Source organism: Rhamphochromis longiceps, unplaced genomic scaffold (genome assembly GCF_057381845.1).
Source record: "Rhamphochromis longiceps isolate RC_006_pf unplaced genomic scaffold, R_longiceps_female_GT1.1 unmapped_scaffold_4, whole genome shotgun sequence".
NCBI lineage: Eukaryota > Metazoa > Chordata > Actinopteri > Cichliformes > Cichlidae > Rhamphochromis > Rhamphochromis longiceps.
In genome coordinates, this window is record NW_028187224.1 from 1,162,101 (window position 1) to 1,190,093 (window position 27,993).

Here is a 27,993-nt window from a genome sequence, read left to right on the forward strand (position 1 = left end):
ATTTAATTTTGAACACTTTGGAGTTCCATATGGTTGTAGTGGGCTTGTAATGTAAATGTGTTCTGATTAAATGTGACATTAATGCTGACGCTGCATCAAACCCTGATAAAACAGTTCTATTAGTGGGTCTGTGTGATCAGCATCAGTGGGTGAAGGTGAGGCCTTGACTAGTAGAACGTCATGTTGGTGTTTAACAACACATGAGCCAACATCAGACTCCGAGCGCTACGATGCTAAAGATCAGAAGATCCAGTGTGACATCATCGTTACCTGGCAACAGTAGCCCTCATCTGACTTTATTGGAGGATATTGTTAAGGTTCAAATATTGAGGAAGGAGAGTACAAACAACCATGGTCCAGAAGATCTTGGTCAAACAATGATTTTAATGAATACACACGTGGGAAGTCAAGCTCCGTTCGCAGACAGGAACTGATCTTCGACTTAATCAAAGCATACACAGATTTTTATAGCATCAGGGTTTGAATTAATGACGCCCCTTCATACGTCACAGACAGGATATATACATACGTCAAATCAAAACCACAATGACTTTTAACACAGTTCGAAAGAACATCGTCTTCTATTTTCATGGCCGGTACTTCCTGTCTACCTTTCAGTTCTTGTCTTGAAGTGGATTGTTCCTCTTTCTTGCCGAGACAACAAGAAACTGTTCCTCGTTTACAGAGACGCTTTCGCAGTTACAACCAGACATGACTAATCTCTCACCTATAAATAAATCTAACTAATGTGTGTGTGTGTGTGTGTGTGTGTGTGTTGACCTCACATGCTCTCTCATCTCACCGTTGCACTTCTGACCTTTTACCAGACCAGAGGCTCATCCTTAGGTACAATAACCTAACTGAAACTACATGTACTATGTTGAATAAATGTTTTAATCAAGAACCTCTAATGAAAACTTAATATAAAATGACCTGATATAAGTGTTTTGTAAGCATGTATTGCAATTCCTTCTATGTTCTAGTTTTCCCTCAGCATGTATCATCTGGACACTCTCACCAGTGAAGCTTAAGACCCTTAATGAACTGAACATCAACTCAAAATAACCACAGATATGCAATATGTATAAAATAGTTATAACTGCATCTGGAATACAAGGTTAATATAATAACTGTATGCTTAAACATCTTAAGGCCATCTTAAAGCCATCTGTTACATTGTTAAAGCAATGATCAATTTGAATAACCTAGTAATTCAAATAGCCTCGTCTAGCCAGCTGCTCAGAATAACTTAGATTCTGCTTTCACTTCTGCAAACTCTCTGCAAGCCTGCAGTTTCCTGTCAGCCTGTGACTTTAATCTTTCACACACTGTTAAACCTCTGAATGCAATATCAATGCTGCAGATTATATTATTAATGCAATGGTAATGATGATGATGATTCTTTAACAATAGCAGTAAAATAATTTCGCTGCTCCACAATATTTACACCAGCAACACGGTTTAGTTTGATATGACGGATTAACAACATGCGCTGTGATATCCATTTCATCTGTAATAGATACTGGATCTAATCAGTCAGCAGATATTTGATCAGCTTATTTATAACTATACTAGAAACAAACACAACTGTGTTGGTGATTCATGCAAACTTGCATATCAGCCTTTGAAGGTTTTGTAGTATTGAGAACAAAGAGGTTGTGTTAGGGCTGAAAAGCCCGACTTGTTCTCCTCTGCAGGTCATCAAATGCACCACAGAAGTTTGTATTTGCACAGCCTGTATATGTTTGATGGCTTTATTATTCTCTGTTCAAAGACAGTAAATATGGAAAATGTCTCATGTAGTATCAGCTTCATTTAAATTGACTGCAGCAAACATTTAGAGAACATGTGCTGCTGTTTGTCCAACATTTCAACACTGAATGAACCCTGAAAACATGATGGCAGCTGGCAGGTTGGAGTTCACATGAAATATCGGCTGTATGAAGACTGGAAATATAGATGATAAAAACATGCAGCCAAACATTTGTGGACATGGATAAACTATCTGATCCAAAAAGCAGGAAGTGACACAGCTAGAAAGTGTGTAACAGCTGAAGTCAAATGTGATGCAGAGTTGAATCTGCACTTGGATCCATCTGTGAAAGGTCCACATGTAGGGATCACATGAGTCCTGATGTTTGTCAGTCCAGCTTGATAACTCCATCTACTGTGGCTACATATACTGGGCTGGTAGCTCCACAGTGTTGGAAAGAAACTATTAAATGTGCAAAGTTTAAAATCAGAGGCTCTTCTAACACAGGGGCCATGTTGAGTTTAGATCACAGCCGACCACCGGCAGTCTGAAATGGAATGAAGCCCATTGACAGCCAGCAGGTCTAAACAGGAACGCACCCATTTGTATGTGTGGCAATGATGTGGCTGCGGCTGACACAGGATTGGTTCAAACTAAACATCAGACACATTTCACAGAGTTCACAAATAAACTCACGTTTTTATCTTTGAAGATGATCATAAAGTAGAATTTATGGTCCAGTAGAAACAGCAGGAGGTTTGAGCCCTTCTGATGGCAAGGCAAGGCAAGTTTATTTGTATAGCACAATTCAACAACAAGGTGATTCAAAGTGCTTTACAGAGACATTAGAAACAAAAACAAATAAAAAGCATGATTTAAAATTGATTAAAACAAGCAAACAAACTAACTAATTAACAAACAAACAAACAAAACAGTATATAAAATCAAAACAGATCAGAACAGTAGATAAAATCAGTAGTTAAATGTATGTTTTGAAATTTAAGCTTAAAAGTGTGGATTTGGTGCTTTATTCAAATGCAGCTGAGAACAGGTGAGTCTTCAACCTGGATTTAAATAAACTGAGTGTTTCAGCTGATCTGAGGCTTTCTGGGAGTTTGTTCCAGATATAAGGAGCATAAAAGCTGAATGCAGCTTCTCCGTGTCTGGTTCTGACTCTGGGAACTGATAAAAGACCGGATTCAGATGACCTGAGGGATCTGGAAGGTTCATACTGGGTCAGGAGGTCATTGATGTATTTTGGTCCTAAACCATTCAGAGCTTTATAGACCAGCATCAGACCTTTAAAGTCTATCCTCTGACGGACAGGCAGCCAGTGTAAAGACCTCAGAGCTGGACTGATGTCCGCTTTTTTGGTCTTAGTGAGGACTCGAGCAGCAGAGTTCTGAATGAGCTGTAGTTGTCTGACTGATGTTTTAGGTAGACCTGTAAAGATGCTGTTACAGTAATCAAGCCTACTAAAGATGAATGCATGGACTAGTTTTTCCAGGTCCTGTTGAGACATCAGATCTTTTAGCCTTGAAATATTCTTGAGGCGATAGTAAGCTGATTTTGTTATTGTCTTAACCCTTGGTAGTACCTACGGCCATTTTTCATCCACAGCGTTTTTTAATATTAGGCCATTTTCACTGTGTTGAATAGAATATAGCCAAACCTCCCAACCCTTTTTTTTTTTTCTTTAGAATTGCCGTCTCCATTTATTCGATTAGCTTAAGGTGGCTAAGCTAAAAACCGCCATCCACATGAGGTCCTAGAGCCATAAATCGCCCCATTGAAACCCATTATAAACGCTATTTTTCACTGCAGGATTTATACCGTAAACATCTGGGTGATCGCTTTTGCTTTGGACAAAAGGCCTTAGAATTGTAATTTTTTTTATTTGGCCACCGGGTGGCGCCCTTGTTCCACATGTGACGCCTGCTGGAACATACACCTTCTCCAGCGGCCTGCTCGAAACAGATACCCGGAAAAGGCAGCCTCATTCCCCGCGTGCAGCGGCAGCTTGGGCCGCTGCTCGTTCGGTACCATTTTAGAGGGTGCATTTTGACCTTTTATATTAAAAATAAAATATAAACGTAGCACTTTTAATTCTTATTCCTACTTTTATTTTTTCATGTCTATTTAAGTGCTATTTATGACACTATGTCTGCACTGAAGCACCGCAGCAATTTCCTAATGTTGTAAACCTGCTCAACATTTGGCAATAAACCCCTTTCTGATTCTGATTCTGATAAAATAAAATAAAGGTCTCTCTGCCTAAAAGAAAAAAAATTGTGTCGGTCTCATTCTAAGTTTAGATAAAAGCCTTCCCTCCCTCTTTGAAGTACACCCTGCAATGCAAACAAATCTAACATGAAAACAAGAATAAAAAACAAATTAGACTTTATTTTGTCGCCAACCTCAGCTTGTTTATGCAGGTGCAGGCAGGAGAGGTTATAAGAATAAGCCGTAGCGCGGGAGTAGGCATTTTCACGATGGCACGGTACTACAGGACCGAGGAAGTAGTGGACATCCTGATGCGCTCTGACAGCGAGGATCTCTCCTCTTCATCTGCCGAGAGTGACTCTGATTCCGGGGATGACACGGATGATTTGTCTCTCGACACTGATCACCAGGAGTCGTCCTCTGATTTTTCATCTGAAGATGAGAACGAGGGGAGGACGCCGGAGGAAGCAGCGGCGTGGACCTCCAAAGATGGGAAGAAATGGGCCGCAACAAACGCCGAGACGCTGCGCTACGTCCCAGCACCCACGGGGCTCATTCCGGGACCGACCCACTACGCCGTAGTCGTTCACTGAGATCTGCCACTTTCTTTTTTTCCCCTTCCTCTCTGTCCTTTCTCCACTTCTCTTTCTCTTTATTTGTACCATCTTCACGTGAACACATTCAAGAACATCACAGATGAAGAAACATTAAAAACTTCCACACTACATAAAGCAAGAAAAATTGTTTTTCTTTCAGGTGGTTTCAGAAAAACAGAAACATCAAACATCTCCAAGACTCTCTTTGAAAGAACTAAAAACCTTTGTTCTCATGGTCCAATCATGAGTGAACTCCCCGATGAAGCCTTGTGTGCTAAAACATGTCAGAGTTTTAAAGGTTAAACATGAGTTTCCAAAACGTTTTGCTGGAGAACAATGAACTATTTGACTGAGTTTCAATCATTTACAGACGAGCAAAACCAGGACAGAGAAAAAAGGACAAAACTGACTCAGTAAAACAACAGAAAAGAAGATCCCATGTAGATCTGTATTATGTAGAAGTTCAGCCCAGCAACCAGTTCAGTTCAACACAAGTTTAAATGATTCTATCTGAACTCTGTGGAGCCTGATCTCAAGCTTTTTGAGTCTGACACAGAAACCAGAGGATCTTTCTGTGTCTTCAGATTCACTGTGATCCAGTGATGGGAGTGATTTCAGCCCTGAGTGATCGCGCTGATGTTTGCACAGAGCAGACAATGAGGTGAATGTTTGGGCACATTGGTAACAGTGAAACAGTTTATTAGTAACGTGGGATCGTTTGTGTGAAGAGTATGAACTGAGATTCCTGAAGCTCTTGTCACACTGGTCACAGCTGTAGTTTCCTTCCATGTGTGCACGTTCATGCCTGTTACGATTACTTAAATGTGAGAAGCTTCTCTCACAGTGTCTGCACTTGTGTGGTTTCTCTCCTGTGTGGACTCGTTTGTGTGATTTAAGCTCACCTTCAGTAGTGAAGGATGACCCACACTGATCACAGAGGTGCTTTTTAACCCCACTGTGAAACAGTTCATGTCGTTTTAACTCACTTGTTGTGGAGAAGCTTCTCCCACATTCTTTGCAGTATTTCAGTTTGTCTCCAGTGTGTCTACGTTGATGTAGTTTTAGGGTATTTTGCCGACTGAAAGTTTTTCCACAGAGGTCACAATGAAAGTCTTTCACACCACCACAGTGAGGACAGGGTTGAGAACTGGATCCATCTGTGTCGCTCTGCTTCTAAACAAAGACACAAAGACAGTGTAAGTCAGTCCTTCAACATTTGTATCCTGAACGTCGCCTGAAATAAAGAGCATCTCTGCAGACGTCCAACTACATTTGACTGTTTCAGTTAACACACTCAGTTTACTGGGCTGCAATAACTACAATACTACCACCATAATACTACAGTAATACTAAAATCATAACTGAAAGGAAAATCTGAATAATCACTCAGAGCTGCTTTTCCATGCAGTAGAATTGCTAACATGCTAACACAGTTTAATGAGCAGAGTTGTTCCAAACAGTCAGGCTAAAATGACAAGATAACAATATAAATACATACCTCACAGTAACTGCACTTGTAGAGTCTCTTTCTGGTGTGGATCTGTTGGTGTCGTCTCAGGTCATGTGGAGATTTAAAAGTCTTCTCACACAGGTCACATTGATAAGGTCTCTCCTCAGTGTGGGTAAACATGTGTCGTTGTAAGTGTGCGTCTGTTGTAAACTGTTTGCCACACTGTTCACAGCAGTACACATCATGTCTGGTGTGAATGCGTAGGTGTGTATTTCGGCTCCCTCTCCGGCTGAAAGTTTTTCCACAGATGTCACAGCTGTATGCCTTAATTCCAGAGTGGGTAACTAGATGCCTCTGTAAGTGGCTACTGCGAGTAAAAGCTCTGCCACACCGATCACAGCTGTACGCTTTAACTCCACTGTGGATGAGTTGGTGTGTTTTTAGGGAAACCTTCCAGGAAAAAGACTTTCCACACAAGTCACAGCTGAACGGTCTCTCTCCAGTGTGGATGACCTGATGCTGTTTTAGTGAAGCCTTCAGAGTAAACTCCATCCCACACTCGTCACAGGTGTATGCCTTAATTCCAGAGTGGGTAACTAGATGACTCTGTAAGTGGCTACTGCGAGTAAAAGCTCTGCCACACTGATCACAGCTGTATGCCTTAATTCCAGAGTGGGTAACTAGATGCTTCTGTAAGCTGCTACTTTGAGTAAAAGCTCTGCCACACTGATCACAGCTGTACGCTTTAACTCCACTGTGGATGAGTTGGTGTGTTTTTAGGTAACCCTTCAAGGAAAAAGACTTTCCACACAAGTCACAGCTGAACGGTCTCTCTCCAGTGTGGATGACCTGATGCTGTTTTAGTGAAGCCTTCAGAGTAAACTCCATCCCACACTCGTCACAGCTGTATGCCTTAATTCCAGAGTGGGTAACTAGATGCCTCTGTAAGCTGCTACTTTGAGTAAAAGCTCTGCCACACTGATCACAGCTGTACGCTTTAACTCCACTGTGGATGAGTTGGTGTTGTTTTAGGGAACCCTTCAAGGAAAAAGACTTTCCACACAAGTCACAGCTGAACGGTCTCTCTCCAGTGTGGATGACCTGATGCTGTTTTAGTTTAGCCCTCACAGTAAAACCCTTCCCACACTCGTCACAGGTGTGTTTTTTCTCTCCCTTTCTTCTGTGAGGTTTGTCGGCCTCCTGAGAGCGCTGACTTCTGGCTCCATGTTGGTCCTGCAGTGACAGAGATACAAACAGAGGCAGTGAGTGAAATGCAGTCGTGGAACAAACTCAACCTTCAAACTCCATTAACACTAGTTTTAAACCTGAAGGTGGAGCGTGGCACCAAACACCTTAAAGGTCTCTTATCCCCACCTGCTGGTAGTTCTAACACATTACATCCAACCTGCTGTTAAAGATAATTCATGACTGTTCAAACACTAAAATCATGCCCATCCCTCCTGATTGTACACACACACACACACACACACACACACACACACACAATTTTATAATTTAGATTATTTTGTTGTTTCCTATTACATATTTCTATAATTTGTATAGATTTATACAGAATTATTCAGTGATAATAAATCCTATGTTTGTTTATTCTAAAGGAACCCCGTTAGCTTCCACAACAGATGTTGCTCGTCTTCCGTCAAATACTCACATAAAATATTACACAATAAAGTGGATTCAAGATATCCACATAATTTCACTCTTACATCCACAGTGAGGTTTCACAATTGTTCAAATATAAGCAATCAATAATAATAATAATAATATCAATAACATTGAGGCACATTACACAAATTTCAAAAACAAATCATGTCTTACAATATTTACAACAACTAAAAGCTCTGTAAATCGGCTTTTAAGTGTTCATTGAAGTTTTGAATAATTCTCTAATTTTTTAAGGCAACTTATTCCACTTAAAAGTTGCTCTAAATGTAACAGTTTTACAAAACGTTACTTTTAACTCGAGCATTTACTAAATTGCAGCTTGTTGAAAACTGTGTAATATGATGATGTATTTCATCTGGATACTGCAGCTGAGCAGAATAAATGTGGTGTGTTTAACAGAATTGCTTTCTTTAGAACTACAAGTAAGCCATAGAATATTTTAGCCTGTACAGGAAGCCAAGAAAGGTTATTATGCATTTGATCAATATTAGTATAGTATGAACATCTTCACACTAATCTGGACGCCTTATTCTGGACTAACTGAAGTCTGTTAAGATCTGTCTTATTAGCTGCTGACCAAATGATTGAACAATACTCCAGATGAGACATTACTAGTGCATTAATGACATCTTTCATAATGAAGAAGTGATACACAAAGAGCATTTCATAGCCATAGCTATGCCTTGTCGGCAGAGTTATGTGACATTAGTGATGCTTGTACTTTCAGCGTTAACTTGGTTTTAAAGCCTTTAAAATATACGCCGTTCAATAGTCGACCTTAATCTGACAGAGAATGTGATGATTTTGTGGATAATTAAAGTCAGTCATATATCCACAAACACAACAAGCTGAAAGTCAGTGATGCTGCTCGGTTTGCAGTCCTGAACATCACGGCACAAGCAGGATCCACTGCACTGTTAATCTGAGCTGTGTTATATTGCTGCCTCTGTTCGGTGGTGTCGAGCCAAATGCACTTTAACGTGTGTTTGAACGAGCTGACGGTTCACTCGTTAAGCTGAAAGAAAGATGCTTTAATCACAGCAGTCACACATGTGTCCACTGCACCATCTGGAACTCTTCTTGTTTACACTCGTAATAACACAAACACTAAATCCTGCTTCTCTGGTGCTGTTGTGTAGCAGTGTGTACACCTGAGACTGTCACCTGTCTGTCTGTCCTGCACTCTCTCTCTGTTTCTTTCTCTCTGATTGTGGAATAAAAGTATGAACATGTGTTTATAAGTTACACTTGTGTTTGAATCCTGCAGCTTATCACACATTTGATTTCCATGTGTGACGACTGCAAGTGTCCAGAGTGAGGACAGACTGAGGGACCCACTGCTGCACATCATCTGTGAGGCTTTGCAGCCCTGATGATCCACCAGGACAAACTCAGCAGTGTGTGAGGAAGAGGAGGAGGAAGAGCCAGCAGCAGCTGACAGATGGAGAGACAGACTGTTCCCTGTTTGTGAAGGACTGCTAGGAAAGTTTAACATAACTGTCTGTGCTGAATCAGTCTTATTAGGTAATGTTCAAATAATGTGATCATCCCAGTGTTTTCAGTGTGGGAGAAAGTACTCAGGGCCTTCAAGTTACACACTATGAAAGGCAGCAACAAGTTTAATGTTCAGAAACCTAAAGTCTGTATCAGCAGCAGGATGGAGCTAAAATAAATGTTGGTTTCAGTTCTATGAAGCTTTGAGGATTTTGGATCAGTAGCTGCTGTGTTTGTTGCATCATATTGCTGTAACTGTTTATATGCTTTATATATTCTGAGCTAAGTTGATCTATAGTGTTACATCATATTCTATAAGGATGTTATGTGTTTGTAGACTTTCTGCCCAGTTTGACCCATTTAGCAGAAGTCAGCCTGTTTAAGGCTCTGATATCTATTCTGTGTGACTTAAAGCAGTTATGACATGGTCTGATTTTCTCACCCAATAAAGGAATATTTCATCTATCAGTCTACTCTTCATTCTATCAGACACAGTTATCACAGCTCCTACATTTGCTTTTTACACATATATGTAAGCACTGAGCCAAATTTAGTAATGCCAACAATATAATAACTATAATATTGGCCATATTATATTTACATTGCCACAGTGAGGTGACTTTAGTCTCATGAACAACATCAGCTAATTGTTATTTACAGCTAATCTTAAACGACTGTTCAGCACAGAAATGAAGCCCAACAATCATGTTTCACAGTCCTGTGGTCTCAGCCTCAGATACTCATCAAATCACACAGAGCTCATGTAGAAACAAATGAACTAAATATGTTCTCCTTCATTTCTGTCAAACAAAGCTGTATGAAACGTTTCCAGCTGTTAGTATCATGGTTGCTAGGCAACCTGGGCAGCGCGACGGAGGCTAGACGTCCCATTTCACGAGCCTACGAGCCTCGCACTTCGGCCTTAGCGGTCTTTGAGTACGCGGCCCTTGAGGACTTTAAAGCTGCAGAACCTGAATCGGGATACAGCCATGATGATCTCCAGCCTCGTGCTCGCCAACATTCTCACCTGAGTTAAGAAGACGATCACTGAAATGGTCTCAGCAGGTCCTTTGATGACAGCAATGAAATGCAGTGGTAAGGCTTTTTGGGGATTAAGTTCGTTTTCATGGCAAAGAAGGACGATGCAGTTCATCTGATCACTCCTCATAACATTCTGGAGTGCAGGCAAAATGCTATTATAAAAACTTAAGCAGCAACTTCTCCAGGTTCCAATATTTATGCAATTCTCAAACCTTTTGGCCACGACTGTATAACCTCTTCTGAAGTTTAGTGGATATTATACATGGTTATGCTCAGGATGTATCGTTATGGCAAATGTTCAGATGTATATGGTGATAAATATCTTTGGTCACATGGTCCTGCTCTGTCTGTCACCTTCTGTGTTGAGCTCATTGTTTCCTCTGTAGTGGCTGAGCTGAGTCCAAGTAGCTGAAAATGTTCCTCTGCTGCTCCGTCAGACTCTCCTCCTCCTGCTGATCAGCTGGGACACAAAACAGATCTTTGTTAGGCTCCACACTGCACTGAAGAGTCAAAGTGTCTCATATGTTCATCTGACAAGTAAAAGAACACATTTTTGTTTCCCGAGGTGGGCAACTTGTTGGAAACAAACACAAAAGGTTTGAGCACTGATACCTGCCATTGCTGGCATTGAAAGATGCAACGCCAGCAATGTGGATTGTCAAGACTCAAACCAATCATCAAGCAAAGACAACAGGGATCAAATGTACCGCATTTTGATCCGGGACGTACTCTGCATGAAAACAAGCGCCCACTCTTCCTGCTCAACAAATGACAAGGGCGGAGCCTTATACCACGTGATACAGAAGCTGTGCCGTGTGATGCTAAAATTAGCAGGGAAACAACAACGGAGAGCACGTCAGGGATGACGAGAAAGTGACAGGAGAAAATCCGTCCCGGTCAACCACCCAAACATCAATAACGGGAACCTTATACAGCGCTTCCCTATACACGTCGAACTCCCGCAGGCACAAAGACATTACGGAGGCTATCACTTATCACCTGACCAAAGATATGGCTCCATCAACACTGTGCAAAACGAGGGATTTAGGAAAACGATCAACACCCTAGACAAACGCTACACAGTGCCGTCCCGCAACTATTTTTCTATTGTTGCACTACCTGCTCTGTACACGCAGCGTCGAGCAACGGTGGAGACGGAATTTCAAGCAGGACAACATTTTGCTGCAACAACAAAACGTGAGACATTTGTTGTTTTATGTTTATTTATTGTTATGAGAGAATCATGATCTCAATTCTAAGCCAAAAAATCGTGATTCTCATTTTATGCAAAATCGTGCAGCCCTAACATTAACACAAAACTATTGTTTCACCAGAGAAACACACATGAAGAGAGAGAGAGACAATAACAGCTACCAAACAGTCGTCATAATTCGTCACACAATGAGAAAAGGACAAATCAACAAGTAACAATGACTAATTAATATTAAAATCTGTAACATAATGTATTGTTTGGAGTTTAGTCTGATTGGTTCAGGATGAGCTGCCATTATCCAATCACACGTCTGCTTACCTGCATCTTTTCTCTTTTTTCTAACCTGAGCACCTGATGGCTTTGAACTTTTATTGGTTTGAATTTTGCGCTCCAGTACAAACACAAATCCCCCAACCCGAGGATCAGCACAATTAACCTAACAGACCTACACCTTAGTTCACAGATTCACTTTGTCTAAGGTTGATTTCTGGGATTTCACACAACCCAGGATTCAGATCGTGAATCCATGATGGGCTTGGATTTACATCATTATAAATGAAATGTGCTCTACTTGGAAGCAGCCGGCCCCGCCCCTTTTGACGGGTTGTGTGAGACTTTAAATCATCAAACTGTAAATTATAAATTTAAATTGTTATTGATCCTTTACCCCGAGTCCTAAAGTGTAGATTTATTTTCTTACGGTGTGTTCACACCGAACGCGATGGACGCGAATAGAGCGTCAGGTTTACATGTAAAGTCAATGGAAAGGTGCGATGACGCGCGATTGCGGGTCCCGCGAAAATTCGGAAGCAGATTTGCGTCGCCAAAACGCCAAAACGCGTGAAACGCGCGTCAGTGTAGCGCGTCTGGCGCGTTTGATGCGCGAATAAAACCACGCGCGTGAGTTTTTGTGTTGCATTTTGTGCATACGCGCGTTTCGCGTCTACCGCTCGAGTTGGAAAAAGCTGAACTCCAGCATCAAATCGCGCCGCGACAACCAATCAGGAGCCTGGTGACGTGGCTGTGACCTAGGTCAAAGGGGCAGATCCAGCCAAATCCCTTCATACTTCAATGGAGGGAAGGCTAATCAACGCGTAGCAAACAACTCGGAGCTGTACGACACCAGCTGCTTTCTGTACCGAGACAGGAATAAAAAGGACCGAGCTTGGAGGAAGATATGTGAAGAGATCGGGCAACCTGGTAAGTTCATTCATTTCTCTTTTGAAAGTTTTCACTGACCCGGGGAAGCCGCACAAAAGCTAGCAAGCCACTGCTATTTTCCCACTGACGTACAAATACCGTTCTGCTTTTATGCATGTTGTCATATAGGAATATATATATATATATATATATATATATATATTTAATATATATTTTTTTTTTTTTTTTTTTTTTTAAACGACATCAGAAACAGCAGTATGCGACATTACGTGATGGCAGAGCTTCAGTTCATCCTTTGTCATTTTTTTTTTTTTTTTTTTTAATAAATAGGACAGGGGGAATGAATGAGAGAGAGAGGGGGAGAGAAAGAAAGAAAACCAAAGGGGAGAAGAGACGGTGAGAAGGGGGGGGAAGAGAGAGAAAAAAAAAAAGAACTCCTGGGTCACCTGTATGGAGAAAAAAAAACAAACAAACAAACAAAAACAAACAGAGGAGACAGCAAACAACAAAGAGCAACATAATAATAGAGAAAACAAAGCACCATCACAATAAACTAGCTAGTCATAGATATCAGTATTTACTAAGTAATAAACGATATTGTGCAGCACGCAAGATAGACAGCGCACAGTGTGCTTTGAGGCAGCAGCCAAGAAAGCTTTAGTCCGCGTCTGTGAATACCCATGTGTGCATACCTGTGTGGATCAGCATGCTTGCATTCCAAAGGTTTCTTCATGTAATGATCTGCTAGGGAGTGTGGGGGGGCCACAGCCCCGTCCTCCAGGGTGTGAAGCGGGTATGGAGGAGATCAAAACTCCAGACATCCAGAGGCCCCCAGAACACAAGAGACCATGGAAGACCAACAGAGGGGCAGCCGCGCCACTGTCCCAGTAAGAGCTGAGGAGAGTCCCAGATGAGGGCTCGCCCAGCAGCCGCGGAGCAGAAGTCAGGGGGAGTTGCAGTGACGCGCCCGTGAGCTCCGCCGGCCCCCAGCTGCGCCTGAGTGACCGAGCCCTAGGCCGAGAGGCCGGGGGCACCCCACCTCCAAAGGGGCCCGAGCGAGCCCCAGGCCCCAGGCCCCGACAAGTGGCCGCCAAGGAGTGAGCCGGTGTGTACCCGGACGCCCACCCCCAGACACAAAGAACCACCAACACACCGACACCTGAGGGAGTCCGCCACCGGCAGGGGAAGTGGTGGTGGGTGGAGATAGGCCTCCAAACCTTGGAGGGCCTGAGGTGTCCCCAGAGAGGTGGCGTCTGATACCCAACCTGACATATAGACACAGACATACAGGCACACACAGACACAAACATCCATTCCCACCCTCATGCTCTCATATGCACTCACTCCACACTCAACCAACGTGGAGACAGACATAAAGAGACGCTGTACACACAATCACACTCCCCAAGCGTACTCTACAAACCGGGTCTAGGTACCCTTGCCCCTGGAGGGGGGAATTGCACCCAGACCCAGGTGGTGTTACCCTTTTCCCTGCGGTGGGGAGAGGCAGACCACCCCGACTCCGCAGCAGCAGGGAGGCCCCACACCCCAGACCGCAGTCGGACGGCCAACTCCTCCTACTAGCCCTCCCGCTCCAGCAGGCCGCAGAGAATGGGGGTGGGAGAAGACTCCAAACCTCCCTCCACCCGCTCATTGTAGTGTTGATGCATATGTGTTCTAAGGTGCAATTAAAACCCAGGAGGGCATGGAGCTACCTGCCAAGGAGCAGCAGGTAAGCGCATAGTCCCTCCTGCTAACCCTCAATGACTAAGTGTATTTAAAATTGAGAGGTGGGCAACGACGTCAGGGGTGAGGTATACACCCTGATGGTGATTTGGACTCCGTGATTGTGCCCACCCCCAAGATCCTATATGTATGTGTAATGAGAGTGTGAATAATGTGAATGTCTAAGTTGTGGGATAAAATTGAGGCAGAGGCAGCCAGAAGGGGACAGGGGGGGGGGGGGGGGGGGGGGGGGTTGCCTCCTATGCACCCTGGTGACATACCCCCACTCCAAGGCCCTGCATGTGTGGGTGGTTGTGGAGGAGCGGGAAGAGGGAGGCAGCTGGAGATGGGGAGGGAAGGAAGGGAGGGGCAGGTAACCCCTCCCTGGGGCCAGCTCCCCCGCTGACCCCAGTAGGCACTCCCACCCTCCGCGACCCGCCAGGGAAGGGGGGCCCAGGCCCATCCAGACCGGGGCCCAGTGCAGTAGCGCCCCCCGGCTCCACAGAGCCCTGGACAGTCCACCCAACCCCACCACAGAGAAAACTGCACCCACCCCACCAACCACACATCTTCCAGACTACATAAGACGGTAAACGCCCAGGCTGAGATCTTCCTCCACCTCTCCTGTATCTCCCCCTCCTGCAGAGAGTTCCTGAAGAGAAGAAAGCTCCTGCAAGATGTGACCATCCCCCCCACCAGTTGAAGAGCCCCCCAGGCGGCTCGACGCACCGGCGGCACCCTGCTCCAGGGCCGGGCCCCCATGCACCCACCCGCCCACAACCCCGGCAACACACCAACCAGGACCCAAGCCCCCGAGGCCCGGCCCCCAGCCCAGAGACGGAGCGCCCCCAGAACCTCACGCCCATCCCGGACCCACCCAGGGGCAGCCAGGTCAGTAACCCACGTCCGTCAGCACAGACCCTCCCCTAGCCCCGCTGCACGCAGCCGCGAGGAAACAGTCACCTGAGAGCCAACAGAGCCCTCAACCGGACGTGACCGCTACCCCGGGTTGAGCCCCCCAAGGAAGATGCCTCCGGGGAACCCCCCGACGCCCTAAGCCTGTCCCTACCCCCTCACCAATCACAACAGTGAAGGCGGGACCAAACTATGACCCCCCACCCCCACTAGGTGATGGAGCTGATAAAAGGGGCCCAGAGCAATTGATCTGATGTGGTGGCAGAGGCTGTGTCAAGACTAATGTAATCTAATAGATAATTTCTATATTGGTTAGAATTAAGATTATTTTTATTTTTCCAGTTCATGAGGACTGTTTTCTTGGCTATGCATAGGGCAGTGAAGATCATATGGGCTATATTCTTTTCTGAAGTGATATTATCTAAGCTGCCCAACAAACACACTAAAGGGGAGGTTGGAATGTTACATTTCAGACACTTTGATAAGTCTTCACATATCTCGCGCCAAAACTTTTGCACTGGTGGACAGAACCAAAGAGCGTGGATGTAATTGTCTGGTGTATTGCCTTGACAGTGTGAGCAGTTGTTGGAAGATGTAAAGCCCATCTTGAACATCCGATGACCTGTATAGTGCACTCTATGAAGTATTTTGTATTGTATTAATTGCAGACTGGGATTTTTAATTAATTTAAAAGTTTTTAAGCAAATCTGAGACCAGAAGTTTTGGTCTAGGTTGACTGATAAATCTGCTTCCCACTTTGCAGTAGGAAGGGATATTGATTCATCTAATTTAGAAAGTGTTCTGTATATTTTAGATAATAATTTGGGGGATTTAAGAGTAAGAAAATGTGCCGCACTTAGTGGTGTTTGTAATTCAACTTGACTGAGGTTAAATTTCTTTTTTACTATGGATTTAATTTGTTGATATTCTAAAAACCTTGTCTTGTTGATCCCATATTGTTCAACTAGTCTGTCAAATGGAATAAATTCTGTTCCCTCTAATATATGTTCTAAGTATTTAATTCCTTTACAACTCCATTCTGGGAAATTAATCATATTATTGTTTTGTAATATGTCAGGGTTATTCCAGATAGGTGTACGTTTGCATGGGATTAATGGAGACTCCGTTATTTTTAGAAACTCCCACCATGCTGTTAGAGAAAAGCTGATGTTGATACTTTTAAAGCATTCATGTCTTTTGATGTTTGAGCTAATAAATGGTAGGTCTGAAATCTCTAGATCCTTGCATAGTGCCTGTTCAACATCTAGCCAGGGCTCAACTAAGAAGGTATGTTTTAACCATTCTGAGATGAACTGAAGCCTGTTGGCTAAGAAGTATTGGTGAAAATTAGGCAGATCTAATCCTCCTCTATCCTTGGTTCTTTGTAGCGTTTTTAAGCTAATACGCGGGGGTTTATCTTTCCAAAGGAATTTGGAAATATATGAATCCAGAGATCTGAACCAATCTTGTGATGGTTTGTTAGGGATCATCAAAAATAAGTAATTTATTTTTGGCAAGATCATCATTTTTATAGTGGCGACCCTTCCCATGAGTGATATGGGTAAAGATTTCCATCTAGTCAGATCGCCTTCTACTTTCTTTAGAAGTGGGATGTGGTTTAGTTTAGTTAAGTCTGAAAGCTTAGGAGAGACATTAATACCTAAATATTTAATATTTCCGGATTGCAGTGGGGCAGAGGAAGAATTATGGAAGGAGCAGTTAATGGGGAGAACTGTAGATTTTGGCCAGTTAATTGAATAATCTGAAACTCTTGAAAACCAGTTTATTAAAATAATTACCTCAGAGAGGTTGGTTTGTGTGTTTTGCAGAAAAAGCAACACATCATCCGCATAGAGACTGATTTTATGTTCTATGTTCTTACATTTTATGCCCTTAATTGTTGTAGCCTGTCTAAATGCTGCTGCTAGAGGTTCGATAAAAATTGCAAAAAGTGAGGGGGAGAGTGGGCATCCCTGTCTGGTGCCCCTCAGGAGACAGAAGCTGGAGGATGTCTGGTCATTTGTTCTGATACGAGCCGTTGGGGAATTGTATAATATTCTTATCCAGTTTATGAAAGAGTTTCCAAAACCAAATTTGTGTAAAGTTGCGAATAAAAATTTCCAATTAACTCTGTCAAATGCTTTTTCTGCATCTAGAGATAATATTATGGCTTCGATGTTTTTATCGTATGAGTAGTCTATTAAATTAAGTAATCTACGAGTGTTTGTTGAGGAGTGCCGACCTTTTATGAAACCAGTTTGGTCAGGATGAATTAAGAGGGGGGTCATTTTCTCTAATCTCTTTGAGAGAGCTTTGCAGATTATTTTAAGGTCTACATTTAAAAGAGAAATTGGACGATAGCTTGAGGGAAATAAAGGGTCTTTGCCTGGTTTTAGCAGGAGACTAATGTTGGCAGAATTCATATTTGGTGGTAGTCTGCCCTTTTCCTCGATTTCCTGCAACATGCTGTGGAATACTGGTGCCAAAATTGTCCAGAATTCTTTGTAGAATTCTGCAGGGAAGCCGTCTGGACCTGGAGCCTTATTATTGGGCATACTTATCAGGGCTTCCTGGAGTTCACTTGGCGTAAGTGGCGAATCCAGTTCCATTGCTTGACTGTCTAGTAATTTTGGAAGAGTTACGTTGTCAAGAAACAGATCAATTTCATTTTTAGATGGGTTTATTTGTGGTGAGTATAAAGTTTCATAGAAATCCCTAAAAATGTTGTTTATTCTTCCAGGATCATATATTGTGTTCCCCGATAAATCTTTAGCAGCACATATAGTTGTTTTTTCTTTATTTATTTTTAGCTGGTTAGCTAGAAATCGACCTGATTTGTTACTGTGTTCAAAATTCTGCAAGCGAAGTCTTTGTATAAGGAATTGTGTTTTTTTATTAATAGTTTCATTTAATTCTAGTTTTGTTTTGCATATTTTGTTCAATGTTTCCTGATCTTGGTGGGACGCGTAGGCTTCTTCTAGTGATTTGATGTTTTTTTCTAATTCCTGAATATTTTTGTTTTCTTCTTTCTTTTTGTGTGATGAGAAAGAAATTATTTTACCTCTCATCACAGCTTTCCCTGCTTCCCATAGGAATATATATTTTTTATTAATAAACAGCACACAGTGGTCCCGCTCATCCGTCACTGCTTCGCTTTTTCGCTGATTTTTTTATTGCACCGTACAGCATTGCATTCTGCAGCCTGATTGACAAATCTGCTCCGTGTCGTGTCTCCTGCGCTTGCCAAATTTATCATGTTTGGTTTTGATAACCATCACGTTCAATAGAAAAAACAGCACAAAAACACCCATAACTATGAGCCTCATTCGGAAATAAACACCTGCACCGCGAGGGGAAAAGGTGCAAGAAAGTGGCGGGCAGATGAAGACAAACCGCGGCATAATAATACTTTTACGTTTTGCAATCTACAAAGGTTTGCACTTTGAGAATCAATTGTGAGAACTGTGACCAATGTTCATGTGTGTGTGTGGAAAAAAGTGTATAAAGTGCGTGGCCAGGGGCTAGTTATTCTGAGAACCCCTGCTGCAATAAATGAGGGACCACTGTCTACTCTACGATTATTATATTCAACCTGTTAACATTTAATACTGTATTGATAGAACCAACTGATTCTGCAGCAGAGCATCCCCTGTTGCTTCTCCTGGCTCCCCAGTCCCTGAGCTCCTGCTGCTGCACCCACAGATATGTACAGCAAGCACTGATACCTTTTTAGTCGGTGGGATTGCCTGTGATCACCTTTACTAAATATCTAAAACCAATCTGATTATATCCTGTTTTTGGTTTTTTCAATGTTGAAATTAAAATCTAGTAGCAGCCTTCTCATTTCTTTGTGTTTTGTGCTGTTTTACAGGCCCACAGGGGAGGACAGCTCCGAGGCAGATGAGGGACGGGTCCCAGGACGGTCCATCGGCGGTGGAGCTGGCCATCCTGGTATGCCTGAAGAGTTCACACCAGTCTCCAATGGAGCATTTCCTCCTCAGCCTTGTTCCTGCTCTGGAGAGCAGCTGGTCCTTTTTATTCCTGTCTCTGTAAATTCTTATATTTTATATATTTATGTTTAATGTTTTTCTGTTTGAGAATTTTAATATTATTTCAAATAAATTTTTATAATGACTGATGTCTCAGTTCTACTACACAGCAAATGTTGGCACACGACTTGACACATGTAGAATTTATTTCATATTATACTAATGACAAAATATACTAATACAGTGGGATGCAAAGGTTTGGGCAACCTTGTTAATAGACATTATTTTCCTGTATAAATCGTTGGTTGTTACAATAAAAAATGTCAGTTAAATATCATACAGGAGACACACACAGTGATATTTGAGAAGTGAAAAGAAGTTTACTGGATTTACAGAAAGTGTGCAATAATTGTTCAAACAAAATCAAGCAGGTGCATAAATTTGGGCACCACAAAAAAGAAATGAAATAAATATTTAGTGTATATCAATGTGTGTGTCTCCTATATGATATATGGGGTGCCTTTGTCTGGACGTGCTTCCCATCCAGAGCTGCACAGCAGAGAGGAAAGTTCCAGCGCTCCTGGAATCCCTCTGTGATGGACCGCCAGTCTCCAGGTGAAGGCACAGCCATGAAATCGTCCACTAGACAGTCCCAGTTGGCCGTCGCTACCTGGGGGATGATCTGGCTCACCGTGGACACACCGAATCTGTAACTGAACGCTTGGTCGTGAAGGAGTCCGCGGTGACAAGGAACCTGGACAAAATTGTTCAAAATCAGTATTATGTGTACTGCAGTTACAAAATACATTATTCAAATTCCAAAATACTTTTGTGATGTCAGATTTAAATCACAAAACTTAAATCTTACATAAAACATTTTGTAATTATAAGGATAATTACAAAATGTATATTAGATAATATCTAAAACAGTTGTGTTTTGTTTTAACTTTAACATATCATAATTTGATTGGTAGCAACTTTCACAACTACAGTGAGCCAATCACTCATAATTCCTAAACATGTCAATCAGGTAGGAATGAAGTAAGACATTAATAGAAATAAAGAGTTGTATGTTGACATGTAGCCCTTTCCTTGCTTAAATCATTAATATTTTTGAAAAATTAATCTGTGATAAGACAGCTTATCAAGATAGAACCATGTAACTAGAGATGAACCAAACTGTTCACAGTTTTATCTAACTCTGTTTTAATAAAGGCTGGTGACCCCTGCTATAGAGTCTGACAGCTGCAGGGATTATATACAAATATTCAACTATCCCAGAATTAAACCAGGTCTAAATATAAAGGAGTGAGTATCACTACAAGGTTAACTCAGTGGTCCTAATGCTACAGTTTGATATCAGCAAACACCGAGCGCATACATTGATGTGACACCACAGCCATGCTATCATTGCAAACACTGATAACAGCATAAATCGAATTAAATCGGGACTTGAGACCTTCTGAGTATCACTAGAAATATTATAAACAGTCGTCTCTGTACCACAGTTTGCTTTCAGTAAACACCGACAGCATTCACTGTTAGCATAGCACATCCATGTTAGCAGTGTATAAATGGATGGTTTAGCATATATTAGCACAGGTATCATTAAAGGACTACCGTATTAAATACTTTTACTAACCTCAGGCAGACGGACAGGCGCTTTGCAGGTGGGATTGAGCGCCTGTAGTTGGTGTCTAGGCGGGCGATTCTGGGACCGACGAGGGAAAGCAGGTCCTCAAACTGGCCGACGGTGATAGCGCTGGAATCGGCCGTCATCCAGGCGCAGCTACTGGAGCAAGTGGTGAAACTCACCAAACTGCTCATGCCTCTGGAGGACCTGATGGACCCGGGTACGGCGAGGACGTCTTTTACGCTGCTGCTCTGCTCTCCACAGTACATAGAGAAGGGAGAGTCTCTCTTCAAGCGCTAGCTCGACAGCTGCCATCTTGCAAAGATGTCTGGCACAACTTCCTCCCACATTCCTCCCACATTTCCGGTTGACGATGGATTTTTCTTGGACACGTGTTGAGACGCGAATGTGCACGCGTCAAATTAGGGGCGTTTGGGGCGTTTTATTCGCATCCATCGCGTTCGGTGTGAACACACCGTTACTCTTCTTATATTTATTGTTTGTTTACTTGCACCGCTGTAACTGCAGCCTCGTCGTCTCGTCTCTCTATATGCTGGACTGTCTGTAGCGGAGATGACAATAAAGTTTACTTTGACTTCAGCAGCGCGCAGGCGCACCGAGGGCTCTCGCGCTCACTTTATAGAATTTAGAAAAAACATCGGTGCAGATTATAAGTCTGTATCATAATATCTGTTTGTTGTGTTGTTTTTATTTTGTTTTGTGAGTTGGTTATTAGATGCCGCTCCAGCCAGCCAGAGACTCCCCACCGCCCCGCCCTCTCCTCCCTGTGCCGCCAGCAGCAGGCGCACCTCGCAAACGGAGGGCGCCCTTACTCCCAGCAAATGGCTGATAGAAAACCGATCGGTGCCTACGAATTTCCCAATATGCGCTGGCATGACGTCGGGGAAGCATGGGTACGACCGATTATTTTATTTTTTTCTTGCCCGTGATGCCCCCCCACCACGATGCATTCTATTGGTTTGCACACTTACACACACCCAGCTGTGGTTTCCTGTTTTGCTGGACTCTGGAGAGCCCCGCCTTTAACGCTCTTCTCTCACAGAGAGCAACAGAAAACTTGGAAAAACTCCAGATTGACTGAACTCAGTTCAAAGTTACCTTGACACCTTTAGATGTGAGACGTAGTGATGGTCCGCTTGAAGCTGACGCTCCGGTGCGTGTGTCAGAAAGATCAACGCGCTGCTTCAGAAGCACCGTGTCGAGGCTTGATTCGTTTGGCCAGAGTCACGTGATCAGTGACGTCTGAAGCTTCGTTTAGAACGTACCTTTTTTTAAATCGAACTTTATTGAAACACAATGAGTATACAACATACAAACAGATGAAGTTTACAAAAGAACAGAACATGAACATACAGAACCAGGAGTAAAAAAATTATGATATGAGTAGGCGAAAAAAATCAACATATTGTAACGTGCAGTGGAGATGAAGCCAGCCGCGGAGGTGTGGAGGTGGATAGCGAATGAGCAACAGCTTCTGACTTTCCAAAAAGTACTCATTTATTTACAATATCAAAAATAAAAGTGCTACCTCTACCACACATTACTAAAGAGCACACTAGTCCGCGTACACACGGGAGCATCCATTACAGGAGGAGTGCGAAGAAGAACAAAAAGGGGGTGACACCAGTCGTGAGACAAGAGGCGCCGCCATGTGGTGATACACTGCATTACAATAGCAACTGTTATACAGTCCCCCCCTGGTGAGAAAAAGGCTGTCCTCAGCCGTACACAGCTGAAAAAGCACACACCACACCAAACAGTACCCTATACATAGAGGTTACAGCTAAGATTGGTGCACACACACACAGGGCAAAAGACCATTTAAAAATGAAATTGGTGAAAATAAGACGAATATGTACAGTTTTTTTCACTTTTTTCTTTTGTTCTTTTTTTTTCTAAGTAAATGCCAAGAATGAACCAAACAGAAACATCTACATATCATGACTCAAAGTAGCAATGCAACAAGACAGCATCAAACAGGTTTAACCAAAACATTTCACTTCAGATCAAGCCTGGTTGTGTGAAAATCATTAGTCCATCTTTTGTTGCTCCAGCCAGACGTAACTCTGGGGCAACGTCTGGGCCTGAGATTGTAATGTCCACCAGCAGCTGGGTGCTGGACAGATCTGGGTGAAACACTCTCTGGAACAGCGCCCACACCAGAAGAAGAGTCAATGTCCGGTAAATCAAAGGGGAATGGCTCAGAGTCAATGTCAGTGTCTGCAGGGGGGCCAGGGTGGGCCTGAGAGTCAGAGTTCAGACCCTCTGCGGTCTCTCTCTCAACAGGCAATGAAACAGAATGTTCTTTGGAAGTGAGAGAGTCCCAGGTATGGAACGGTTGCATGTTCACAACATGATAAACACCTGCATCCACACCGGAGTCCACCCAAGTGAGCCTGTAATTAACATCACTGAGTCTCTGAGATACACACAATGGTCCCTGAAACAGTGGTGCAAGTTTAGCAGTAAAGTTAGACTGAGCGTCTTAACTCTCACAAGGTCACCAACACGAAACGTGGCATGTCGATGTCTCAAGTCATAGTAATGTTTTTGTCTGTCATGGCTATAGTCCAAAGCTGCTTTGGCGTGGTCGTGAGCTTCCTGCATGGAGGCTCTCAGAGTCTCAGGGTAAGGCACACCCGGTTCATCAACACCTGCTGTAGAAGGCTGAGTGATAAGGTCAAGCGGGGTGTCTAACTCACGACCATAAAGCATCATGGCAGGAGTCATACCTGTACTGTCATGGGGGGCGGTGCGCAGAGCAAAGCAAATCTGAGGGAGAAACTTGTCCCATGATGTGTGCTTATCACCTACATAAGCGCGGATTGCAGTTTTCAGAGTCCGGTTGACGCGTTCAGTAGCATTTGTCTGGGGGTGATATGCCGTAGTGAGTCTGTGCACCGAGCCTAAGGCAGAAACAACATGTTCAAAAAGCTCACTCACAAAAGGAGACCCTCTGTCAGAAATGAGGTAAGTGGGTGTACCATGCCTAGCAAAAATGTCAGTGACGAATTTACCAGCTGCTACCTGAGATGTAGCTTCTTTGACAGCACTGGCTTCAACCCATTTAGTCAAATAGTCAACAAACACGATCAAATAAGCATTACCAGTGGGGGTGCGGGGAAGTGGCCCAACAAAATCCACACCCACATACTCCCAGGGTTTCTGGGGGACAATGGGAACCATAAGACCGGCTGCTTTTTTCTGACTTGGCTTGGTGAGTTGGCACACTGAGCATGAAATCACATAGCGTTTCACATCAGCTGCCATTTTGGGCCAGAAAAACCTAAAACGCAGTCTAGCCAATGTCTTAGAAACACCCAAGTGACCTGCTGTGGGGTGGTCATGGTAATAGTCCAGCAAGGTGCCTTTCATGGAAGTAGGGGCAAACAGTTTCAGCTCTTTCAAAGGGTGCAAAGCACATGTGGAATTGGGTTCTCTGTGATACAAAAGAGAGTCATACACAACATACTGTAACAAGGTGGCATTGTCCAAGCTGTTCAGAGAGTCTGCTTCAATGTCTCTGAGGAGTGGACCTGTGACATGATCGTCTAACTGCAGCTGTCTGAATTGTGAACGGTCAGCCAGAATGACGGGGGGCAGAGTACGAATGTCCAGGCTGCCCATAACAGCATGATCTGGTAAAAGATCAGTCGGCCTGTCACAGGTCAGAGGCAAAGGGTTGCATGACAGTGCGTCGGGAACTTTGTTCTGTGCACCAGGTTTGTGCACTATTGTGAAATCAAAGTCCTGCAAACGAAGTGACCAGCGGGCGAGTCGGCCCGTTGGGTTTTGACGAGACATGAGCCACCTGAGACTGTTGTGGTCAGTGAAGATAGTAACATGAACACCTTCAACATATGGGCGGAAGTGTTCCAGAGCCCATATCACAGCGAGGCACTCCTTCTCTGAAGTGCAGTAGGGGAGTTCAGCTTTGTGAAGGGAGCGACTAGGAAAAGCCACAACGTACTCACGACCCTTGTCATCCTTTTTCATCAACACTGCCCCAAGACCAATGTCACATGCATCGGACTCAGGTCTTCTCATGTGATCAATGTCACATATAAGTGAATTTCTCCCAAGCCCATTATAATCATGGAGAAAAACACTTTGCCACTGTTTCAAGTAAGGATATTTTATAGCGCTTTAAAGTTCAACCTCTCAGGTCTGGATTAAAGAGCTGATTTGTTAAATCAGGAACTCACAAAATACCAAAATATCACCACCGGTGGATCACACCTCTCAGATGTTCTTATCTCAGTGCACTGTAACAAAAGCACAAACAAACGCAACCAATAAAATACTAATAAAGTAACAAATACTGGGGCCCATTGCAAACATGTCCAAGCATAAAACCATCTTTCTCTCTCTTAGAGAAAGAAAACAATCCAAACCTCACTGATAAAATCAACCTAGTGTCAAGCAAAACCCAAAAATCAACCAAAACTTCACCAGAAAGTTTTCCTCCCTCCCGGGACAATATTGTGCAGGAATACAGGCACCGTAACTCCTTTTGCACTGACAAAAACATGTTGGATTGACTTGATTCAATAGTGGACACTGGTTGCACACAAAGGTTTTGCTTTGGCAGAAACTTAAACAACTGAGTTAAATCAACACAACCTTTTCATATTCAGTAAAGCTGCATGTTGTGTTCATAAAACACGATTGAAACATGTTCAGATGGAGTAAGTTGAGCTCCTGGAACATTTTAATCCTTCAATTGAAATTGAATGGGTCTACAACAACTACCATCCTCCTATCTCTATCCTGGTTGCAGCAGGGCTGGGAAATAACCATGAAGTGATAGGTTACCAGGCAGGGTACACCCTGGACAGCTCACCAGTCTATCAGATAGAAACACACAGCCGTTTACATTCATGGATAATTTAGCCCAGGACCTTCTTACTGTGGAGCAACAGCACTAACCAGCATGCCAACAATGGAGGAAATACAGGAAAGCTATGATTTCCTGTATTTGAGGCAGAATTCTTTTGTTCTTGCCCTTGACAGGTTAATCCACAATAAATAGCAACAGCATGCATGTGGTGTGTGTGTGGTTGTCTGCCTCTTATAACTCCAGTGATTTTCCTGTAGTTTGAAATCTTATGCGGTGTTGACACAATAATTTGTTGTAAACCAGGAAATTCCCAACTGTGGTAGAAAGCACAGCTTAGCCTTAGCAAATGTTCAAAGAAAAGTCGTCACTTCCTGATTTCTGCTTCACTGATAAATATTGTCACACTGGGGTTTTTGCAAATGATATCAGTGAGCACTGTGTGGCAGCTGGAGTCAGACAACTGAAGCTCCCACAATCAAGACCACAAACAGCTTTCAAAGGAGATTTGAAGCTTTTCTGGCAGCAAGCTTCATGATTTATGGGACTGGAACTGGAACAGAAACTACCTGATCACCAATGGTGAGCTGGCATGGAATTATTTTTATGACATTTTATCAAAGTTATAAATAAGCATGCCCATTAACACATAGTGAGTGAGCATGTTGTCTTCCCACGCAGTGAACAGCGGATGCTAATGTTTTTGTCACTTTTTACAGAGTCAAACTCAAAGTAAGGTCAGTGCTTCCACGCTTTAAACGCTGCACGCTCACACTCTCTCCACACTCGATAGATTATCCATTGTTCATCTGCACACAGCTGCGGTTTTAGTAACGCAGTAACGCAGCGTGCTTACGGGAAAGTAACAGTAATCTAATTACCTTTTTTGCAATAGTAATCCCTCACTTTACTCGTTTCTTGAAAAACGTAATCGGATTACTGCCCATCTCTGGTTGGAGCTGTGCACTTGTGGGTTCCACCTTGTGTACACGTTTATCTTTGCTGTGTGTACTTGTACCTCTGAGTGGAAGCTGAACTCTTGAGTTCGAGTATCGAAGCATCAGCTGTGACGTTAAAGTCCAAACAGCTCGTTCATTTGACGTGCAAATGCACGAAGGTAACGCCGTTTTCATGTGGATGTGTCACTGAGACACTTTCCACATCCACAGCTCACAAAATGGGAAAACTATAGAAGTATAACAATGAAGAAGTTACTATGTTACGGGTCCCAAGGATGAAGACCTCGATGACAAATATGTTACCTGTAAAAGCAGGTGAAGAGCAGAGTAAGGAAGACACGATGCGTCTCTGCTTTCCTCCAGAACGTGTCTGAGTCTGATTTATTTCACACAAATAAATGCTATAAAACACTAAACATGAGCTTTCAATATACTGTTCAGCTGGTTCCTCATTCACATCAATTACATTTACTTATTTCACAACATCAGTGAAATATACTCTTTTTAACTGGTTCAGTTTCTCAAGTTCACACTTCTTTCCATAACAGCTACATCCTTTTATCATATCAATAAACACATCACATTGTCTTCTGCAGTGTCTTACTGGCTAAACAGTTCTATTCAATAACAGCATTGGTAAATACATTACATTTGTTCCCTCCAGTAATTTACTGGCAAAATCACTATTTAGTGCATCATGAAACACAGCTTGTTGAATCAACCCATGAATGCCTCTGTTAGCTACACAGAGTTGCTCAGAGTGCTTGTGTTACACTAGCTAATCTACTCAGTCACTTTAACAGAACTATTAACATTCACATCTCACAGAACTGATTTGATTGGAGCATTACAACACGTTTGCACAGAGCATAGGAGCGCACTGACTCTGCTTCACGAGCGCTCCACCTAACGAGCGGGCTCGCGGTGCGGTCGCGCGGGACACTCCTCTGGTTTTCTCCCGTGTTTACATATAAATAACTTTGGCGGACCGCCTTAACTCTCCCATTCACGTTAACGTGGGTAACCATGGTGACAATAAACAACATTTTCGGTGCGAGCACCGTGTACCGACCTGTAAAAGCAGGTGAAGAGCAGAGTAAGGAAGACACGATGCGTCTCTGCTTTCCTCCAGAACGTGTCTGAGGAAGCAGCGGAAGGTGGGCTCCACTTACTGCTCCCCGAAACCCCGGAGCAAGCACCAAAGTTCCGCCCTCACTGCTTTCTAACATAAAATGAATCCCTGTTACATGGATTTTCTATCCTCTTAAAGAAACTGAAAATAAATACATATAGCAATGAA

At 43.1% G+C, this 27,993-nt stretch overlaps 1 protein-coding gene across 4 annotated transcripts; it reads right to left on the minus strand.

Moving 5' to 3' along the window:
* Positions 1–371: 371 nt before the first annotated feature.
* Positions 372–27,820, minus strand: LOC146640619 (uncharacterized). 4 transcript variants are annotated; one of them, XM_085399955.1, is made up of 5 exons: positions 27,766–27,820; positions 26,997–27,069; positions 10,595–10,700; positions 6,071–7,255; positions 372–5,745 (listed from the first exon to the last, which is right to left on the minus strand). In XM_085399955.1, the coding sequence occupies exons 3-5, from the start codon at positions 10,610–10,612 to the stop codon at positions 5,053–5,055; spliced, it is 1,896 nt and encodes a 631-aa protein (XP_085256081.1). In that variant the 5' UTR covers positions 10,613–10,700; positions 26,997–27,069; positions 27,766–27,820; the 3' UTR covers positions 372–5,052. The 4 variants fall into 4 exon arrangements, with proteins under 4 accessions (XP_085256081.1, XP_085256080.1, XP_085256082.1 ...); XM_085399954.1 differs by having other exon boundaries at positions 26,997–27,814; XM_085399956.1 differs by lacking the exons at positions 26,997–27,069; positions 27,766–27,820 and adding an exon at positions 21,996–22,327 and having other exon boundaries at positions 372–5,742.
* Between the last annotated feature and the right edge of the window lie 173 nt (positions 27,821–27,993).

Coding starts and splice junctions, on each gene's coding strand:
- LOC146640619 (XM_085399955.1), bottom strand. Junction 5,746..6,070: donor ACAAGTGCAGTTACTGTGAG/GTATGTATTTAT, acceptor GTCTTTGTTTAG/AAGCAGAGCGACACAGATGG.